Source organism: Amblyomma mixtum, chromosome 2 (assembly GCF_055824585.1).
Source record: "Amblyomma mixtum isolate Tamu chromosome 2, ASM5582458v1, whole genome shotgun sequence".
Taxonomy (NCBI): Eukaryota; Metazoa; Arthropoda; class Arachnida; order Ixodida; family Ixodidae; genus Amblyomma; species Amblyomma mixtum.
The window spans coordinates 64452671-64473398 of record NC_143013.1 but is presented as its reverse complement, the minus strand read 5'-3'; the positions used below and the strand labels follow the sequence as shown (position 1 = coordinate 64473398).

The window sequence follows — 20728 nt, the reverse complement described above, 5'->3', positions numbered from 1 at the left end:
GACACGGAGCGGACGGACAAAGCGATCCAAAGATGGCCGCCACCGCGGGGTCAGGCGAGGTCAGCGTGCCTGTCACTGTTGCCAGACCTACTTTTGTAAACCCTCTATTACACGCACTAACTACGGAAGAGGGTCTCTCGCCGACCGATCCTTCGTCATATGTCGCTTGGACGCCGGGACTGCATCATCGTTCACTCCTCGATTTTATTAGATGCGGCAACGTTTTTTCATTCGTTTAGCCATCTTTTATTAACCGTCATTCCCTTATGCAATAAATATCAGTCTAAAAAAACTACTCATTTCGTTTCGGCACAGAATAATTGACAGCATTCCATTCGGTTAAGGCATGTAGACACGATTCCCATGCGCGGTGACTGATAGGCGCAATTAGCTGGCCCGAGCATAGCGTCCATAAGGAAACGAGATTTTAACTTTAAGGCTTATGTTGCCTACAAGGTATTTCCTAAGGTAATTGCTTATAGGGTCAGGACAATCTTAGACTTCAGCCAACCAAATGATCAGGCAGCCTTTCTTAAAGGATACTCGACAATAGACCATACTCACGCTATAAATCAGGTGATAGAGAAATGCGCAGAATATAACCAGCCCCTATATATCGCGTTCATTCATTACGAGAAAGCATTCGACTCAGTATAAACCTCAGCAGTCATGCAGGCGTTGTGGAATCAGTGTGTAGAAGAGTGTTACGTGAAAATATTGAAAGATATTTATAACGATTGCACAGCTACCATAGTTCTCCATAAAGTCAGCAATAAAATTCCAATAAGGAAAGGTGTTAGGCAGAGAGAAACGATCTCTCCTATGCTATTCACGGCCTGTTTACAAGAGGTATTCTAGGGCCTGAAATGGGAACATTTGGGGATAAGAGTTGATGGAGAATACCTTAAGTAATCTGCGATTCAGTGATGACATTGCCTTGCTAAGTCACTCAGGACATGAACTGCAAAGCATGATCAGTGAGTTAGACAGGCAGAACAGAGCGGTGGGGCTAAAAATTAACATGCAGAAAACCAAAGTAATGTTCAACAGCCTTGCAAGGGAACCGCATTTCGCAGTTGGTAGCGAGGTGCTGGAAGTAGTAAGAGAATATGTCTATTTAGGGCAGATAGTGGCAGCTGATCCGGATCATGAGAGGAAAATAACTAGAATACAAATGGAGTGCAGCGCAAATGGCAGGTTCTCTCAGATCATGAATGGCAGTTTACCAATATCCCTCAAGAGAAAAGTTTGGTTTAGTTTGGTTTATGGGTTTTAAAGTCCCAAAGCCACTCAGGCTATGAGAGACGCCGTAGTGAAGGACCACGGAAATTTCTGCCCCCTGGGTTTCATTAACGTGCACTGAAATCGCACAGTACACGGGACTCTGGAATTTCGTCTCCATCGTAATTCAGCCGCCGCGGCCGGGACCAAGAGAAAAGTATACTACAGCTGTATCTTACCGGTACTCACCTATGGGGCAAAAACGTGGAGTCTCACAAAGGGTGTTCAACTTAAGTTAAGGACAACGCAGCGAACTATGGAAAGAAACATGATAGGTGTAACGTTAAGAGATCGGAAATGGGAGGAGGGGGTGAGAGAACAAACGCGGGTTAATGACATCGTAGTCGAAATCAAGAGGAAGAAGTGGGCTTGGGCAGGGTATGTAATGCGAAGGCAAGATAACCGCTGATCCTTAAAGGTAACGGAGTGGATTCCAAGAGAAGGCAAGCGTAGCAGGGGGCGGCAGAAAGTTAGGTGGACGGATGAGATTAACAAATTTGCGGGAATACGGTGGCCGCAACTGGCGAAGGACAGGGTTAATTGGAGAGACATGGGAGAGGTATTCGCCCTGCAGCAGGAGGTCTTTGCCCTGCATTAGGTTTCATGACCTAATATTTTGCCATTTACGAGTAATTGAGACTTTTGTGAAGGCGTAACCAATAATCAACCTTTCTCGCCACTGCAATAGGGCCTCAAGATACTTCTGCGTATCTATTTTTTTTTTCCAACGCACTGACTGCGAGCGACTAAGCCCCATTAGACTTCCCTTCGGGCTACTCGTAGCATTATGTTCCTCATGGGATTAAGAGTCACCGTTGGAACGGTCAGCTTCATTGGGTCTTCCGTCTCCTCACACGCGCTGAAAACGTACTGGCTGACAAGTTTTGCGAGTACAGTCTTCAGCTCGAGAAGAGCGAACCGCCGACCAATGCACTCGCGAGGTCCAAGGCCGAATGGCACGTACGCCGCCGTGTGCCGTCGTTCTCGCTGTTCCCTGCCGACCGCAAATCGTTCCGGCAGGAATCGGTCTGGCTCGGGCCACAAGTCCGACCTCCTATGAACATGCCATGTTGGCAGGATGACATGCGCACCAGCCGGCACAGTGTAACCTCCTAACATGGTGTCCTTTGAACAAACCCTTGATGTGAACAGGACGATGGGAGGGTAGAGTCTCAGGCATTCGCTGATCACCATGTCTAATCGCTTGAGCTTCTGCACGTCGTCGTAGTCCAGCTTCCCTGAGCTTTCACACATTTGTGACATAACTTCTTCGAATACCCTTTCCTGCTCTTCTGGGTGTCTGGCCATCTCGTAAAGCACAAAGGCGAGTGTCGTGGCTGTGGTCTCGAAGCCCCCAGCCATGAAAACAAAGCAGTTCGCCACTAAGTGTCGCTCCGTGATCCCCGCTTTATCACCCATCTGGCTGGCGGCTTCACTTTTTGCATCTAGCATTAGCTGAATGATATCCGCAGTGCTTCGCAGCCTCCCTTTGCTGTCTTGAGTGCGGGCATTGATGACCTTTCGAAGGTTGTCCGCGATCATTGTGAAAAGTCTCCCGTAGCTCAAAAAAGGAAAGATCCAAGCGTAGACTTTTCGTAAGACTGGGAGGGCCAGGGCGGACGCCATCATGTTTTGGTCCACTTCAAGGAAGATGCTCCGGAGGAGTCTTAAGATGGGGTCGTCGGCATTCCGTTGGCAATCAACCTGCAGTCAAATTAGCATATATATTAGAACAAAGGAGTGGTTCCGCTGTTTCTTAGAACAGATATTTCGTAGTAAGTATATGCGCCCATTTGTGCGCAGCACATCGACTTAATATTCTTCATTATACGGTACAACGTTCGGCAAAAATAAAAAGCCCATGGGGTTTGGTTTCAATCTTGCAGTGAGGCTCTTGTAGTGTGAATGCTAATCCCGTTTTTCGGAGTAGTGATGACATCTCCTGTCGCATTCGAGAGATTTGGTATGCTGGTGTAACATAATCAGCTACTCAACTTGGCCCTTAAAAAACTCTCTAATATTTGGCAACGGTTCTACCTGTTATTCCCAAAAAGCTGAATTCGTAAGTACTAATCAGGGAACAGCTTGTTAGTCTTTTCTTTTATTGTGACAGTGTGCCTGGTCGTATAAAGTAATATCTACAAATATGGATACACGTTGGACTCTCGAAGCTAGTGCAGTAACGGTAGGTGGTGCTGCCTAGAAAATGGCGGTCGGCATGGGGCGGTTCGCACCGGAGCAGGTGTTTTTGCCGGGTGGCGCGCAAAGAGGGGCAGGTCCAAAGCAAGTGCTTAGTGTCTGGCTCGCGGAGGAGTGGGGAAGATGGGACAGCAGTCGCCGAAAGGGACACAACACTATGCTAGCCACGACTAGGTTACCGCTGGTGAGAGTCAGACGGAGGCGTAACCTTCAAAGCAAGACCTCTTCCCAGCACGTGAGCCCACCAGGGATGTCGATGTCACACGGTTGGAGAAGGGCTCTTGCCACACACCGGTGGTTTTTTGTTGGAGGAGTATTGTAGTTGGCATTACAATTAAAGGTACAGTATGCATAATAACTCCTTTAAATAATGTCTGTCTATGATAACACGATAATCTACAGCGTTTATCGACTGAAACAAACAAGCCTCGTCTATTTTTAGTTTTTTACTCCCTCGGTTACCTTCGCAGGACAGCGGTCATATCGTTTCGTGCAAAAAAACAGTTTCTCTTGACAAATATTATTATATTTGGTGTAGAAGTGTGCGTTCGCGCAATGTAAATACGGGATTTTTTTCTTTCACTCCACCGTAAATACGCACATCGAGCTTTTTACCGGTGCGGCAAGAGCCGGCCTATGCGCTGAGAGACAGAACGAAATTCGATGAAAGATTTCAAAATAAGTAAAGAAATAACTAACATTCTATTAATGAGAAGTATTTTTAATTAATTATCAGACGGATGCGCGCATTAATCAGCTGTCTTTAATTCAATCCGATATTCATATCGTATTTCTTGATGGAGCCGAAAATGTTTTACATTCCTCGTCTTGACTATATGCACTGTATGCTTCCGCATATCAGCATAAGTTTAAATTTAAGCGGCTTTTTTTACGTCTTCATTAGTTAGGGGGTTGCCAAACAACTCATCTTTGGTCTTTTTTTAGAGTCTGTCCTCCCCGTCTTCTGTCTCGTGTTCATCGCGCTAAGTTGCTTGGACGCATATTTTTACCAGCTCTCCTGCATTTGGGTTTTTCTACCTGTATGCACTATCTATTCTGACATGGAGTACTCTGTAAAAAATTTCACATCCGCGTCAAGGACATACGATAATGAACATTGAACATGACGAAGCAGTTATTTCCATACGTACTTCAGAAGAAGTAAATTTCTTTTTGCCGAAATACTGGTTGCTCCGGTTTGAGAAAAACCAGACTTTCTCCTGTTTGCATTATTCTTAAATTTATTTGTGAGAGTGAAATCTCACCTGCCACGCCAGGGCGCACTTGGTGATGACGTCCATGGAAAGTGCCTGGGAGAGCCTAGTGACATCAACGACTGCACATCCGGTGGAGGTGTGTTGCGAGATGATCTCTACCATTGTGTCGCCGCAGGCGCTCATCACATGCCACATCAGCTTCATTTTGGCGCTGCTGAAGCTCGGGTTGAGCACGGTGCGTACTCTCTTCCACTCCTCACCTGCCGGAATGAAAACAATCATGTAGAAATCGATCTCCAGTGCGGTGTAAAAGTGCATCCGCGCGCGCGTGTGACACCGCGTTCCCTGCATCTACATGCCAGATAAAACACCTGGTCGTCATGTTGATCGCGGTGTTCCTCAGTGAGGGGTGCTCAGTCCAACTTTGTTTAATCTCGTTCTTATCCGCCTTTTCAAACTACCGAACACTGTTTCGATATCCGCCTACGCAGACGATATTTCCATATGGACATCAAGTGTCACGCTTCCCCAAGTGCAAGCAAGATTGCAGCGTTCGGTTTCCATTAGGACGGCGTACTTGCGCCGTCAGGGGCTTGAACATTCACCAACTAAAAGCGCAGTCTTGGCTTTCACACGCAAGTTAATGGCGTGGTACCCGGTCGTCATCGGTGGACAAACTGGTCCCTACGGAAGACATCACAAATTCTTAGGTGTTACAATGTTGTGAGACCAAGGTTGCTCTTCCTGAGCTCGCGTCATGAGCCTGACACCATGGCGACGGGTGGAAATTGCACTGAAGTTTGGAGCTGTGGACAGTTTGTTCAAAATCCGGTTGGTCAGTTGTGGTAACTTCACAAGTTCACGTGGCCTCTCTTTACCAAACAGGAAATTTCATGACAAAAAAAGCGGAAACATTCTGTGACACAACAGCTTAAATCGCAAAGTATAATTAATGAATAACTTTAGAGAGTCCACAGGTGCTTTCCATTTCATAGCGTGATACGCAGTCAGTGTTACTCTTTCTATTCGAGACGGCAATTTATGCGCCATAGTATGTTTCGCTACCAGACTAACCGATATGCAGGCGTTATATTCTGTTGGGAGAAACAGCTTGGCGCTTCCGTAAAGTTGAGGTACCTAACGCTCATGTACTGCATTTTTTTTTAGATTTGTTCATATTTCATCACGTTTATACGCAGCCGCAACGAAGGTTCATCATGTAATGCATTTCAAGTGCTTAGGTGATGCGCCATAGGAAAGTTAGAGCAGCCTCAGTACCTTCCGCAACGCTGCTCTGCGATCATTAAGCTGAACATTCTTTTCGTAAGCAGATCTGCCTTTTTTTTTACTACTTTAGTGATCTCTCGCGGTTATCATTATAAATCTGTACAGCAGGCTTTCAAAATATGTACTTGAAATGTGCTGCTGGGCTTTTTCTTGATGCGTGTTATTCGCGCTGTCGAGCCTTGTAGGAATAATTATTTTCTTCAGCAGAAAGAGCATATATCAGGTTAATTTTGGGGGCTGTTTGGAGGCCTCGTTTGGAGGCTGTTGTCGAACTCACAATACAGCAGTGCTTTGCTTGGTCGACCTTTAGAACTACACTAAAGGCCATTTTTTTCTGATAAGAACACGCCATAACGCTTCAGGTTACTGCAGTTGTCTTTTTAGTGCCTTGAATTGAAAACTATCTCTGCACAGGTACCTTTCAGCGCGAGGAGGCTGCTTGTGAGGGGCTCCACGTCAATCATAAAGGGAATTCGGTCGTGAAAGACGTGTGCTTCTTTCACAAAACATTCCTTGATGGTGTCCAGGTCACTTATGACGACCTTTGGAATCTCGCCATCGTAGAAGCCGAATACATTGCCGTACTGTCGGATCCACTCGTCCATGACCTGCGTATTACGATAAGAGCAAATGTACTGAATATTTCTTCTTTATGTTGAACAGAAGAGTCAAGAAATTTCTGAGCCAATCTTGTAAAACGTGTGCCTTTAGAAAAGTCAAGTCTCTGCAGTCCCGCAGTTGCAAAATAGAAAATTTCAATAACGTGTCAGTTTTAAAACAGACTTTAGAACCATCCAACAAACAATACCGGTGCTAGGCCCTATGTGTGTTCTGCAGCGTTATTTATTTCAATGCAAAGAAGGAATAAGATACAGAATCCGTTCCGGATAAAAATGTTGAATTTTGAGTATTGTTGCTAAAAAATAACACTAGTGAGCGCGTCACGGATGCTGTAGGCAGAGTAAAATACACATGTGCGCACTCCATAGCGCATCGCATTGCATTTCAGTTCATTCCACTTGACTACACTCTACTGCACTCCACTGCATTGCACACCATGCTGTCAGCAAAACACAAAAGGTTGTCTTGCAAAAGGAAAAAAAAAATATGTTTGATGCAGGGGTGCTTTTTTTCTTTGTTGGCGGTGTGATTCCGGCATATGAATAGCTTTGTTTGTATCCGCACTGGTTCACAGCGTAATTTTTCGCCACAAAAATGTGGAAAATAGCAAGGTGTGATGCGAAGTGGTGCGACGCACGTTAAAGCAGGTCAAACGTTTTGCTTGCCTTGCCCTGCGGGCTCCAAGTCGAAAACCACCGCACTGTTTTAAATATCGGTAAACTTCCGAGTGACTTGTTCAGATTTGTGTAGCAATTAATCTAGCTAAAAGAAGAATGTAATCTTGGTGCAAATATGCACTTGTGATAGTGAAGTTGCGTGCAGAAAAAATAACGCGTTACGTGACAGAGAAAATAAACGAAGCCTTCATCCACTGCCCGGTCATTTTAAAGAGTAGATGACGCCGCAAAAAGTTCTCGGAGTAATCAGATAATCAGACTAGCATGAACGTGTTGTTTTGCTATGATTTCCCTGGTCGCAATTGAATCATTCTACTTGCCATCTGCGTACAGGGCTAACCATCTTTGGTTTTTCTGCTCCTTGACCCGACTTGGTGGCTCAATGGCTCTGGCGTTCGGGTGCTGACCCTAAGGTAGCAGGAATGAATCCCGGTTGTAGTAACTGCATTTTGATGGAGGCAAAAAGCAATAACACCAGCGTGCTGTAAGATGTCAGCGCACGTTAAAGAGCCCAGCTGGCCCAAATAAATCTGGAGCGCGATACTACGGCGTTCTTCACAGTCCATGTGTCGCTTCTGGACGTTAAGCCTCACATGAGTTATTCTCCCCCTGCTTTCCATGCAGTCATAAAAGGGACTTCGAATTAAACCAGGTTAAGGTTGGCGGACGTGGATGGAGACACACGTTATTGTCTGCTGAAATTATCTTTGCTCCCCATCTCATTTTGTTTTGAGTGCTGTTTTTTTCGTACAAAAAAAAAGATAAAAGAGTCATTACCTGGAGGCGGTCTTCTTTCAGTTCTTTCCAGTTTCCCAAGAAAAGACTGGGTTCTGGACCCGGTATTCCGTATCTTTTCAGCAGCCGCTGCTGGTGCTTTCTTCGGAGCATCCACACAATGCACAGGGACACCACAATACACAGTAGGGCTGTCGACACGCCCCACGCATCAGTCTTCATGGCGAGTACCCACTCATCCGCATGTATCCTGAAATATTCCAAGCAAAAAATTAGCAAGCCACGCGAACATAAACAACCCCATCGCAATCTGCCTTAAAATTCCAAACAGCGAAAGAAGACAAGAATTGTAACACAGGAAAGGTGGGGGAGAACCGATGTGATGAGGTGCTTTCTAGTCAGAGGTAACGCGGAAAAGCCAGGCCTCACAAAATGTTATTTCAGGCACTTGGATCGGGTCCAGAAGTGTGTCCTCTTTTTCTTTTCAATGTATTTAAACGAAACAACTTCAATAAACAAGTTTATATGCTTAACACGAAGCATCAATCGCGTTTTAGACCTCGTCACAGATTTCTGAATGGTTCAGATGTCCAGACATTCCACTCTTCACAGTCTCCATAGTCTTTCAACTTTTTTCGCTCTCTTTTATTCCCTCAAGAGTTGTTCATCAAGGTGCAACCCTCCGCTCTGATTCGACGTTTAAAGTCGTTTCGCTTTTGTGCGTGATGTTACAGGTTAAGCGTTGCTGGCAGTAATCTATTTTTCCCATTTAGCTTTCCGCGCATGCTTAGTACTAAGTGCTTCCTTAAAGAGAGCGCAGGCCGTGTGAACGATACTACTGGGCAAAATGAAACTTCCCTTAGGCCTTACGTAGTTAAATAGTAAGAAATTTAGCAGCGTTGAACGTGTGCCTTTTTCTGCAAAGTAAAACAAACATGATCCGAAAGGCCTTATGCAACGTTAATTGGAAGATATTTATCTAGCCGTCTTCAAATAATGTAAGTAAAATTTTGGCGCCACAATTACAGCAGTGCAACAAGAAATTCTAATACATCTGTAGTTTTGCAACGAGTCACGCTTGGGCAGCAGCAAAAGTTGTGACTAGAGGCTTTTACATAGCATCTGAGACAGAAAATGCAACACGGCCGATTTATTACGGAGTTGTGACGCCATCTTTCTCGCATTGTGTGGTGTCGGTAGCGACCAATTCGCACTCTCCAACAGTAACCAAATCCAAATTGCTGAGGCGAGTGTAGTGAGTGTGTGTTCCTCGTTCGTCTCCATCATCTGTTTGGGTTTCGTTCCGATGAAAGATATTGGCCAATCCATATTAGGTATGTCATTAATAGTCTTGAAGCACTATAAGCCACGCTATACAGGTCAAGGTTAGTGATCCGAGAAGTTGTGGTGAAACGACGCTGCCGTGGCCGTCGTTAAGGAAGGGGTTGCGAGGCCGAGAAGAGGCACCAGCACGACCCAACACTGTTAAGGGATGCGCCACTGCCCTGCGATGGTAGGTGCTGGCACCGATGAAGCTTTTGCGACCAAGGTTGCCCTTCCCGAGCAACCTCTCGCGACCAGTCATCACTCTAACCGCTGCCTTCCAAGAAGGTCAGTTTTATCACAATCCGGTGGACAGGTGTGATGGCGCCGTAAGATCACGTGACCAATGTGGCCCACCTAGGTTGCATCTCCTGGGATTTTTCGCTCATAACGCTGACGATGACGACGCCGTATTTTCTGCAAAACGGAGGCCTTAGCGCTATCATTTTAAAACGTTTGTCCAAAACAATTTGCAGGAGCTAGGTGGTCAGTGCCCCTAATCGAGGGCTCCGCTGGCGGCAGATGACTTGCGGTCCTGCTGGGTGATCCAGGCTTGCTGGTCCAGGTTGTCGCTGGGCAGTGCCCCTCCTCCTGCCCGTTTGTCAGGTATAACGCATTTAACGTTTGGTCTGGTTTGGCCTGGCATTTTCAAGAGGTGTAATAGAGCGTGGGGTTTACTCCACAGGAGCAGTAACCTGGGTATTTTGTGGGGCTAATCTTGTTGAAAATCTGATGATTAGGAAATGCGTTAGTTCGTACCTCCTCCAGAAAATGGCATCTCAGGAGGATAGTTTTTTGTGCCGGGCCCAGAAATGTCTTCGTTCTAGCCTAAGGTATCTTAGGAGGTGGCGGGGCAGGGATAGGGATTTGCCCTGTTTGTGAGAGCTCGGGCTAGACTACTTGCTGCCTCGTTTCCGTCTAAGCCTTCGTGTCCAGGTGTCCATGTTTTTCTGTGTTAGCGGGAAGGTGAGCTTAATAGTGTCCTCGCCCTTCCGTGAGGTTTTCCAGCAAAGTAGTCACTCACTATGTGCGATGACTTCATCTGTTTGTGATTAGTCTTGACGGTGACAGCCATGGCCAGTGATTCCACTTCCGCAGGACCCGTGGCATAGATCGAAGCCCTGATTACTGGCCTCTTCTGTTTGGGAATCGCAGCTGTTGGGAACTTGCCTGCCTCGGCATATGCCCCAATGTTCATGTAGGCCGCTTTCGGGCTATAAATAGTTTTGTTTTGTTTTGTTTTGTTTTTTGCCACAGCTTGGACTGTGGCTTTCCTCCTACCTTTAAGCCGGTTGTGGTGTACGTGTATGGGTACGTGGTTTAATTGGATCTTCTCTCTTGGGGCCTTCGGGATTTGGGACTTGCTATCACTAGAGCCTGCCATAGCCCCAGTCTCGACAGGATTTCCCTACCCGCCTGCGTTGTTGTTAGGCGTTGCTTTTTATTCTCCAGAACTGCTTCCCTGAGCTCCTCGAAGGTATTGTGCACCCAAAGTGTCCAAAGTCGTCCCGTTGATGTTGTTAATCGGAGGTTTAGGGTCGCTTTATAGGCTCCATTTATGATGGTGTCAGTGGCGTTTGTATCAACGTTTCCAATCTCTTGAGAGGTGAGCAAGTAGGTAATCTTGCTCACGATTAGGGCTTGGACTGGGCGGAGGGTGTCTTACTGCCTCATTCCTTTCTTATGCATGGTTACTCTCCTAATAATTATTTAAATTTGGTTGACTGTGGTTTTGAGAGTCTTGATGGTATAGTCTGCTTCAACCTGCTTTGTAACCACAGCCCCGAAACTCTGATATTTTCTCTTTGTTGAGTTCTCTCGCCTCGCAGGTAGAGTTCCATTTCTCCTAGGACTTGTAATTTTCCTTGCATAGCCTGATAAGTTTGGTATTCTCCGGGCAGCATTGAAGGCCGCTCTCTCCGGCAAATTACTCAACCAGCTCTGCTTACAAAGCTTCTTTATTCTGCGCCAAGGATCCCGCCGTTTCGCACAACGTGATATCATCCGCACAGAAGGGTAAACCGATATCTTCCTGAGTCGAGAGCTTTCTGCTTATGGATAGAATTGCTATGTTGAATAGCATTGGAGAGGCTGGGGAGCCCAGTGGTGTGCCTTTGTTGGGCATGGTTTTCATGTGTGACCGGATCTCTCCAGTTCCTAGAGTAGGTGCGCGATCCGAGAGGAAGACATTTAAGTATTTGAAGTACCCTAGATTGTTTCAATAGCAAAACTAAACAAGCAGCGTGACGTTAATTAACACGCATTGAACTATGCCCGTTATCCACAGGCTGCGCAGAATGCGCTGTAAATAATATGTACGAGATATAACACACTGAATATATACATACAGTCATTCGCTTTCGTATTTTATTTTGTTCCAGAATTCGGGTGGAAAAAAATCGGGTGATATCTTTTGATCTCCAGTTGGGGTAGAAATTGGGGCTTTTTAGCAACAAGTTTCATAATCGAGGCTTTTTCCGGTTATTTTCTGCAGTAAAAGTCAATCTACTGTGAGCGCTTGTTTTCCTGCAGCACATGACATGCACCGGTTCCCGCTGTTCATTTTTACAAAGAAGCGCAAAAACGAAAGGTGAACTAAACGACTGTTAAGTCATTAGATAATTGTTTTTTATTTTTTATTTTTTACAATTATTTTCTCGCTTGCATACTCCATCGCAGCACTTCCGCGGCTGCTCTTCTACATTGCGCAAACATGCATTCAAGAACACAGCACACATACACAACATGCACAAACATGCACAACATCGCATTCAACATGCGTCCTGGAGCGGGACGTTGACAGCCTGGATAGCGCTTTATACAGTGCAGCTAATAAAGCGTCTGGTCACTATCCTTGTTTTTCACCTCGCTTCTTAGACGTGGTTTTGGAGCTCATCCACAAATCATGCCGCGTCATGAATATTAAGCGTTAAGAAAGGTTTCAATTCACCAGGTAACTAAGAACTCCTGTCGGGAGTATGCACCATTTATCAGATATATTTAATGCACTGCCTTCAGGCTCGTGCAGTGGAAAACTGCGTCCTCTACAGAAGGTGCATTTTGGGTAGAAATTTGGTTTCCCTCATTTTTCAAAAATTTGTTCGGAGTGCAAGAATTAATTGAACCCAGGTTTTACCGGCAGCGGAAGACACAAAACCGGGTGCTTAAACGAACACACTCTAAAATTCCTCAGACTAAGAAGTTCGACGTAGGAAGAAAATCGCGGCACCGAATTCCATTTCGGGGCCGGGTCACCGTGGTCAACACATCTGCGCCTGACCACCATGCATTGCTTAGACATGCGGATGCAGATTTTCGCTCGTCAGCGCCCCACCCTTGTCAGTGCCTGCATCATTATTCTACTTCAACATGCGCAAAGCATTGGTGCGTCAGTTGTCGCCAGGTGGCGACACAGTGCAGTCAACCGACCTATCTCTCAAAGTATTTAAAATATAAATCTGTGTATCTGAAAAGGTTCAAAAAATCACCAGGTACACTCTGAGAGTGTCGCTCTACATTTTTCCAGTGCTTTGTTACAAACTGTCGACCACCACGACCCGTCCACATGCGCCTTCATATTTGAAATGAAACATGCAATGTATGTAACCGGTTTCCTTCAGTCCGTTAAGACATTAAAAATTCCCTAAATATAATGCAGTGAAAATACAAAAACTATGATTTCAGGAAGAAACTCTCAGCCGCGGCGGATATTACTTATTCCTAATCTTGCGCTCATTAAATAGATAAAATTGCTGCTTAAGTTCCTCATTATCACAGTGTGGTGGCTGGTGCCAGTGAGATTTCGCAGCCACAGACAATACGATGCCGTATGTGTTTCCGAAATTTAAAAAAAAAAGATGTTTTTGTACATCTCAGTAGCCCTGTCATCAGATTCATCAAAGTAAGCATGTTGGACAAGCAGCTTCATTTTTACGTTGGCGGTGCGCTGCGCGCAATCTATCAATCTCGTCATGCTGGAGCTGCTCTACCCGGCGTACATATTGGTCATGGGTCCATTGGTTCTTCTTTCACAGCATATTTTCTGCGATCCAGCTGCTTCGCCTTGTTAATTTTTGTATATTTGAAATCACATACTCCTTAAATAGCGCTCACATCGTAAGGTAGCCCCAACTGCTTATTGCAGTACTGCTATGTTCAGACTTCACATCATGAGGCGTGCGGTGGATATTCCAGCGTCGAGATTTTCTCGTGAATAAGCAGTACACACCCATTAAACAATGTATTACTTCAATTTTGCATAACTCTGTTGATGGTACCCCTTGAATATGGATTTGAGGGCGTGTTAGTACACATTTCACAGGATACGTTCTGTGTAGGCTAAGGAAAGCTCGTAAGAAGGCGTCAGCGCACATCAAATGGCTAGGCGAAAATTCATTAACATGCATTGTATTTGCTTGCGTTTTGCAATATGTGCAATCAGAATAACTAACTTGCATTTTTCGCATTTACCGCTGCACGTAAAACATATCTGATTGCGCACTGAATCTAACGAAAATATTTTAATTCAGCTCAGATTTCTTTTATGCGCACAGAAAGACGACACAATAAGACAAGGTAGACAGGACGGAGCGCCCTTGTCTTATTGTGTCGTCTTTCTGTGCGCATAAAAGAAATCTGAGTATGAACCAACTAGCCCCACAAGGTATATTTTTAATTCAGCACTTAATGCATTAAAAGCTGCCGCCGCGGTGGCTCAGTGGCTATGGTGCTCGGCTGCTGGCACGAAAGACGCGGGTTCGATCCCGGCCGCGGCGGCTGAATTTCTTTGGAGGAGAAATTCGAGGCCCGTGTACTGTGCGATGTCAGTGCACGTTAAAGAACCCCAGGTGGTCGAAATTTCCGGAGCCCTCCACTACGGCGTCTCTCATAGCCTTAGTCGCTTTGGGACGTTAAACCCCATAAATCAATCAATCAATCAGCATTAAAAGCTAACCATTCATCGCGACCTATTTCATAAACTGAAAGAGGCTTTCAGTTTGAATACCTATCAGGAAAAATTCAAAAAATGCAACATTTACAACGCCACCTGCAGCAGCCATCGATGACTATTGAAAGTTCTATTCAAACTCAACTAAACTAGACTACTAAAAATATACCCCCCCCCCCCACCCCCTATTAAAAATCATGTTGAGTTAGTGCTGTGCTTGAATCAACTGACCGTAACCAGTGCCGTGCACGTGAAGGTCTGCTCCACCCCTGAAAAGCGATGCTTTCTCCCCTTTCCTCTGTGGAGCGGCGAGCTGACATGCGATCCGTGCCAAGTTCGCTCGCACACTAGACATCGTTGCAACAAAGCTTACCGGTTGATTGTTCCGTGCAGCGTTCATTTCTTGACAGTGCCGCGAACAGTGTGACTTTCCTGAGGACTTTCGAAACAATGCTATCTGGGAGGGACGCAACCATGAGAGCAGGCGTCTCTCCCATGGTGCCATCGGTGGCAAAAATAACAGACCCCCCGGCCACTCCAAGTTCCGACCCGTGCCACTCTGAGTAGGGGCGCCACTTGACAAAGCACTTCTTGTGTCGAAACGGCCCACTGCGCCGGCCTCGACATCAGAAGTATTTTGTCAAGACGTGTCCCGATGCAGAATGCCACGGGCCGTGATTTGTAAAGGGGGGGGGGGGGGGCGAGAGGAAGGGGGTTGTTACTTTTGCCCTCGATGGCCTTGAGTGAAAGCGAGGAGAGAGAGGATTTACATAAAGAACCCGCAGCAGCTCTGGTGTACTGCTTGGTTTCAAGGTCGTCCACTCCGACTAAGCCCTAAACACCACAGTTCAGTGTTTACGGGTGTCCTTCGTGGATCGTTGACACCGTTCTTCTGTCCTGTCGGTGGTATAGGGCCCGCGGTCGTATCTTGCTCATCGCATAATAGTTCAGTCTAGAGGAGATATGAATCGTTAGGAAACAACCGGTTTCCGTAATGTCCGAGCAGAGCAAAGTTCACAGCATCGGCGTGGGGAAGCGGGGGATAATTTTTTTATGGCTGACATTTTAGAAACGCGTATCCACCAGGTAAGAGAGCTAAAGACAAACTGCAAGCGTTGCTTCCAGCAATGCTCGCAGCACTTCACAGTCTATACGATATTAATAACTTCTCAGTTTATCACTTATCGGTTAACTGAATATTTAATGAACCGCGAAAATCCTAAGCATTTTGTGCACACTGTGTGCACTTTTGTTGCAGTCCCTTCCATAAATCTTCCAGTCTCAGAGCTCTGAAAACATTTGGTTTCTTCAAAATGGCCGCTCGCGATAACGGACGCATACAGACGTACAGGAGCTAAGGTGAAGCGAATAGAGAGTAAATTATTTCTACACTTCTACAGCATAAAAGACGAAAAAACTTACAAGCAAAAAAAGAGTTTTTTTTTTATCATTATGGTCAATGGGGTCGTCCGACAAAAGAGCAAAGAGAAGCCGAGGATGAAAATGAAAACAACGATGAACATAAAAGCGCCGTCATGTACAAGCCAACCTAAAATAACCGAGTGGCTGCAAATAGCTGTTGGTGCTTCGTTGTAGCTACGTTAGCATACTCCCATAATGAAGTAAACACCAGGAGGTGTTTGCGTACGCCTGCAACAATATATAGGGGCTCGCTAGCCAGGGACGTGGCCTTGCTGTCACCAACGAGTGGCTGATCAGCGCCTCCTCCTATCAATTTCTTTTTTTTTATTGCATTATTGCAATTTGCATCCGCCCCGTTGTTTAGCATGTCTTACGCCGCAAGGTCACTCCATTCGAGATGTGATGCCGGCGGCGTCTTTTGCTGCTGTTTATCTCGTTGATTCGCGTACTCGTGGCTGCAAGGAGCCTTCCATAGTTCTGGCCGTCGCTAGTTCTGTCATTTCAACGCGTCCGTCATTGTACATGTGCTGGCTGATGAGGCCTAGAAACTGCATGCGCGTGTTACGTTTTGGACCCGGCAGTCACTATCATAAGCTGCATCGTTCCTCTCCTCCCGTTTGCCGCCGCGGTGGCTCAGTGGTTACGGTGCTCGGCTGCTCGGCTGCTGACCCGAAAGACGCGGGTTCAATCCCGGCCACGACGGTTGAATTTCCTTGGAGGAAAAATTCTAGAGGCCCGTGGGCTGTGCGATGTCAGTGCACGTTAAAGAACCCCAGGTGGTCGAAATTTCCGGAGTCATCCACTGCGGCGTCTCTCATAGCCTGAGTCGCTTTGGGACGTTAAACCCCATAAACCAAACCATCTCCTCCCGTTTAAATTACGCGCGTAAAGAACGGCGTTCACTTGTCCCCGCGGCTTCTGCGGACATTTAAAGCATGAGCAATAAAGTTTTTCAGAGAGACAGAGATACTTTTAACGCGATAGCGTTAAAGGCCACGTTCTCCAGGAAATCCGGTGTCGGCGTTGTCGGCGTTGTGAGCGAGAAATCACGCGCATGGCTCTGGCAGGTGGTGCCCACAGAGCAACCTAGGAGGCATTTGGGCCACCTAGGTCCTGTGGCCTTGCAGCGTGATCACAACCTGGCCACCGCATAGTAAGCGAACTGCCCACCGTGACAGGTGGCAGTCAAATCAATGATTGGCAGTTCGGGAAAGCAAAGACCCACCGCTGGGAGCACCAGCCATCGTAGGGCAGTGGCGCATCGCTTAACCGCGGCACCTTTGTGTCAGAAGGGGAATGAGGACTGCCAGGAACCTATTGCCAGGAACTTACGTACCGTAAGACTGCACCGTAACACTGAATACATCTGTAGATCCCCCTAAGGACGCTTGTATTTTTTTTGCTGTTTCTTGTCAAAAACGGACGCCATTTATTTTCTATGGCAGTCTTAACCATACTCGGTGCGCGCACAGGAAACACTTCGAAAGCAAGAATTTGCTACGCATCAGAAGATTAGACCTTTACCGTCATTATGTTCATAACAGTACCTTACGACATTCCGCCGTTGCCTCTCAATGAAACGTAATAATTTCGGGTACACGGGTAACGTAATTTCGGGTAACGTAATTTCGGGTACAAATAACTTACCGTAATTAGTAATATCGCTGTAGAAATATTCATCAAGTAATGCTGATATTCACTGCGGGAATAGTACAGAAGGCGGTGTTGTTGAAAGGTAAAGAGTGCCATTTAAAGATCAAATCCATGCTCTCTTTCTCGGTGCGTGACTGTTGTTAGTTTTTCTTATTGTTCAATTGTAACAGTATTAGGTCTGCTTTGTATTCATCGTACATGTATATGACGTGAAGTTGCTATCAATTCCCTGGAGCCGTTCTTCTGTTTTGTGTGGTGCTGTCTGTCACAGCTTCTTTTTTCTGATATTTTCTATCTTCGCTACCCACTATTTTTCTCCTGTCTTTTTCTGCTTCTCTGAAGATTTCAAGCTCTAATCTTCTGTTTTACATTGTGAATTTATAAAATTTTATGTTTTGTATTTTAGAAGCTAGGTCACGTGTTTTTTTTCATGTCAATTTCGGGCTGCGTCTCTTATAAAATTTCATCTGTGAGTAAATGAAGAACCCCTGGAAGCAAACTTAGCCGCCCATCTCACTGCCCGGGCGACACTTCACAGTTTAAAAGTGAATCGTGTTGAAAGGGTTAGTGATATATGATGGTGCTAATCCCATTTAGCTCTTAGCGTAATGATCTCATTATAGTCATTGCGCTCAGATCAGCTATTTTATAACTAGATTTTAGGAATGCTGCCCTTCGCAGATTTACATAACCGGTGTTAGTATTCTTGTTAGTCATTAACACGATGCCGCTTGCGCGAAGCTTTCCATGTCTGACAGCAACAGTCATTTCAAGATACCGCGAAATGTCTCCTTGACCCGGACGCGTGTTCGCCAAATGCAGCCGGTACAGCCAGCGATAACAGCGCCGCCCACCGGCAGGTAGCAGCCACATTAAGGCTGGTTATAAATATTCATTCAGAACGACGGCTTGACATCGCCGCTATGGCGCAGTGTCAAGCCGTCGTTCTGAATGAATATTCAGAACATCGCCGCTATGGCGCAGTGGAGAAAGAAGAAGACGTTGTTCGAAGCGGACGCGTTCCTCGATGTTCTCCGCACAAAAGGTTCAATCGGCCTCTGGCCGAGGTACTGCTCAGGCTTTTGCTGGCAGTAATGACTACCGTATCGTTCTGCCCCGACTCCCAACCGGTAAGCTTGTGACCGACTCCGTTTTCCTGCATGCAGATCTTGCCGGACGCCCGTACAGGGCACAGGATTTCAGAGACTCGCTGCGGAACGTCATAGACCTCAAAGAAATTAGCTCCATCGGACAATTCCAGATGTCTCACGTCTGGATGGTGACTTGCAAATCTGCGCAATCAAAAGAAAAGCTCGTGTCGTGCGGCGATCTCTTGGTGAAGAGCCGCCGCTGCGTTGTTGTTGACCCGGAACCGAAGGAGGTGAAGCTGAAGCTTTTGTGGCTTCCCGAGCGCTTGGAAGATTGCTTCATCCGTGAGGCACTTCAGGCGTACGGGAAGGTGACATCTATCTCAGCGGAAAATTGGAAAGTCTCAGACATGGAGCAGATGAGAACTCTAAGCCGTGATGTCGTCCTGTCTCTTGCTGATGGAGTCGGGGTTAGTGATGTTCCGCATCAGCTGACTGTGTGCGGCGTTCAGAGCCTTGTTCTAATTCCGGGCAGACCACCTCTGTGTTTACGTTGCAACCGTGTTGGCCACATTCGTCGGCACTGTCGTACGCCGCGGTGTGACGACTGCCGGCGTTTCGGCCACACAGCGGAGGAGTGCGTCGTGACGTATGCTGACAAGCTGCGGCATCGTGTGCGGCCCCCTGACGACGCTCTACAGGAGCACATCATGGACGCTACAGAAGTACTTGACGCGACTGGGGATTTGCCAGCCGCCGTTGTAGCTGAGCCTTTGAGTGTCAGTGCACCGGTTGTTCCCCAAAGTGCTGCCGCGGAGTGTAAAGAGCCGGCGGATGACCATGCAGCGCCGCCTCGGTGTGAGGCGCCGGATTCTGCTGCTGGTGAAGAACCAGTGGCCGTCCTTGAGGCCACTACGGATACCACAGCGGACACTTCGCTTCCTCCTGTCAATGCTGGCCAGCAGCTTCCGGATAAGGGCCTTCTTCCAGCGGACGCTGAACCTGGTTCCGCAGACGAGCCGCTTCAGAAGCGCCGTGCGTCCTGCGCTTCCGAAACGAGTGGCGATGAGGACCCGGTGCGCAGCACTCATCGCCGTCGGCGTCGCGCGTCGAGGCACAAGGAGCAGTGCCGACGTTCGCGGTCCAGGAGGCCTGGCGGTGGTTCTCAGGCGGCATCGCCGTCTACCGACAAGAACAGGGAACTGTAGGCATAATTAGTTACAGTCATCATGGCTGATTCCGCAGAGTTAGTATTCGCAACACTGAATGTACGTGGCCTTAGGTCTCGCCAGAGGCAGGTGCAACTCCGCCGACTTTTCTGCAGCAGGCACCTTGATGTTATCGCCGTCCAGGAGACGAAAATTGAAAGTGAGGAGGATACTGAGGTGGCCCTGCAGCCCTTTTTATCAGAATATAATGTTCTCGTAACGCATGCTGTGGGCTTGTCGGCGGGTTGCTGGTTGTTTCTGCGCAAGACACTCCCCTGTTCGGGCTTGACCTATAATGTCGATAATGAGGGCCGGTTGATATGCTGCGATTTTCTTCTCTATGGAAAGCCATGGCGACTAATGAATGTCTATGCATTTAATACTGTGCCACAGCGCATTACTCTTTTTGAATGCATTGCCAGCTTACTGGACTGTGACCGGCATGTTGTGCTAATGGGTGACTTTAATTGTGTGTGCGACCCAGCTGATCGTGCCGGTCCTGATACACCCAGGGACAGGAGCGGTGAATTTTTGTCTGTTGTTACGGAAGATGCAGGGCTCATTGATACCGGAAGTTCATGTCCTGGTTTCCGCTTATTCACACGCATTCAGGGCCATTCTCACGCTCGCCTAGATCGAATTTATGCATCTTTTTCACTTGTCTCCAGAGGATTGGTCTGTGAGACTGTACCAGTTTCGTTCTCTGATCACTGCATGGTGGCTGCTCGCCTCGGAGGCAGTGTTTGTTCAAAATTTAGGCCGAAATGGGCGCTTTGGAAGCTGAACTCTTCAGTAATTAATGATGAAGAGTTTGTAATTCGTGTCCGCTCGCAACTGGAATCCTGTCTCTCGAGCAAGATGCCGTTGTTCGCCGCTTGGGAAATGTTTAAGCAAGACGTGCGTGCTACAGCTATAGAAATTGGTTCCGTGCGGTCCTTTCACAGGAAACATCAGGAGCAGACACTCAGGAAAAATTTGTACAATCTGTATGAAATGGAATGCGAAGCACCTGGTTTATATACGGATGAATTAGCTAGTATCAAAAGTGAGTTACAACGATTTGATGCAG

The 20728-nt window shown here is 46.8% G+C and overlaps 2 protein-coding genes across 2 annotated transcripts; one reads left to right on the top strand and one right to left on the bottom strand.

Moving 5' to 3' along the window:
• Window positions 1-2010: 2010 nt before the first annotated feature.
• LOC149359563 (cytochrome P450 3A4-like) lies at window positions 2011-8239 on the bottom strand. Its single transcript, XM_089569076.1, has 4 exons — window positions 8060-8239; window positions 6403-6592; window positions 4746-4957; window positions 2011-2985 (listed from the first exon to the last, which is right to left on the bottom strand). The coding sequence occupies exons 1-4, from the start codon at window positions 8237-8239 to the stop codon at window positions 2038-2040; spliced, it is 1530 nt and encodes a 509-aa protein (XP_089425202.1). The 3' UTR covers window positions 2011-2037.
• Window positions 8240-18370: 10131 nt separating this feature from the next.
• LOC149359562 (uncharacterized) lies at window positions 18371-20370 on the top strand. The gene is made up of 2 exons (XM_089571738.1): window positions 18371-18430; window positions 18530-20370. The coding sequence occupies exons 1-2, from the start codon at window positions 18391-18393 to the stop codon at window positions 19657-19659; spliced, it is 1170 nt and encodes a 389-aa protein (XP_089427864.1). The 5' UTR covers window positions 18371-18390; the 3' UTR covers window positions 19660-20370.
• The last annotated feature ends 358 nt before the right edge of the window (window positions 20371-20728 follow it).

What these genes read in the sequence shown, in the direction of transcription:
- LOC149359563 (XM_089569076.1), bottom strand. Translation starts at nt 8,239, where the DNA reads ATGAAGACTGATGCGTGGGGCGTGTCGACAGCCCTACTGTGTATTGTG. An exon ending in TGAAAGAAGACCGCCTCCAG is followed by an intron (nt 6,593 to 8,059) that starts GTAATGACTCTT and finishes CGTAATACGCAG; the next exon opens with GTCATGGACGAGTGGATCCG. An exon ending in CAGCCTCCTCGCGCTGAAAG is followed by an intron (nt 4,958 to 6,402) that starts GTACCTGTGCAG and finishes TCATTCCGGCAG; the next exon opens with GTGAGGAGTGGAAGAGAGTA.
- LOC149359562 (XM_089571738.1), top strand. Translation starts at nt 18,391, where the DNA reads ATGTTCTCCGCACAAAAGGTTCAATCGGCCTCTGGCCGAG. An exon ending in TCAATCGGCCTCTGGCCGAG is followed by an intron (nt 18,431 to 18,529) that starts GTACTGCTCAGG and finishes TCCTGCATGCAG; the next exon opens with ATCTTGCCGGACGCCCGTAC.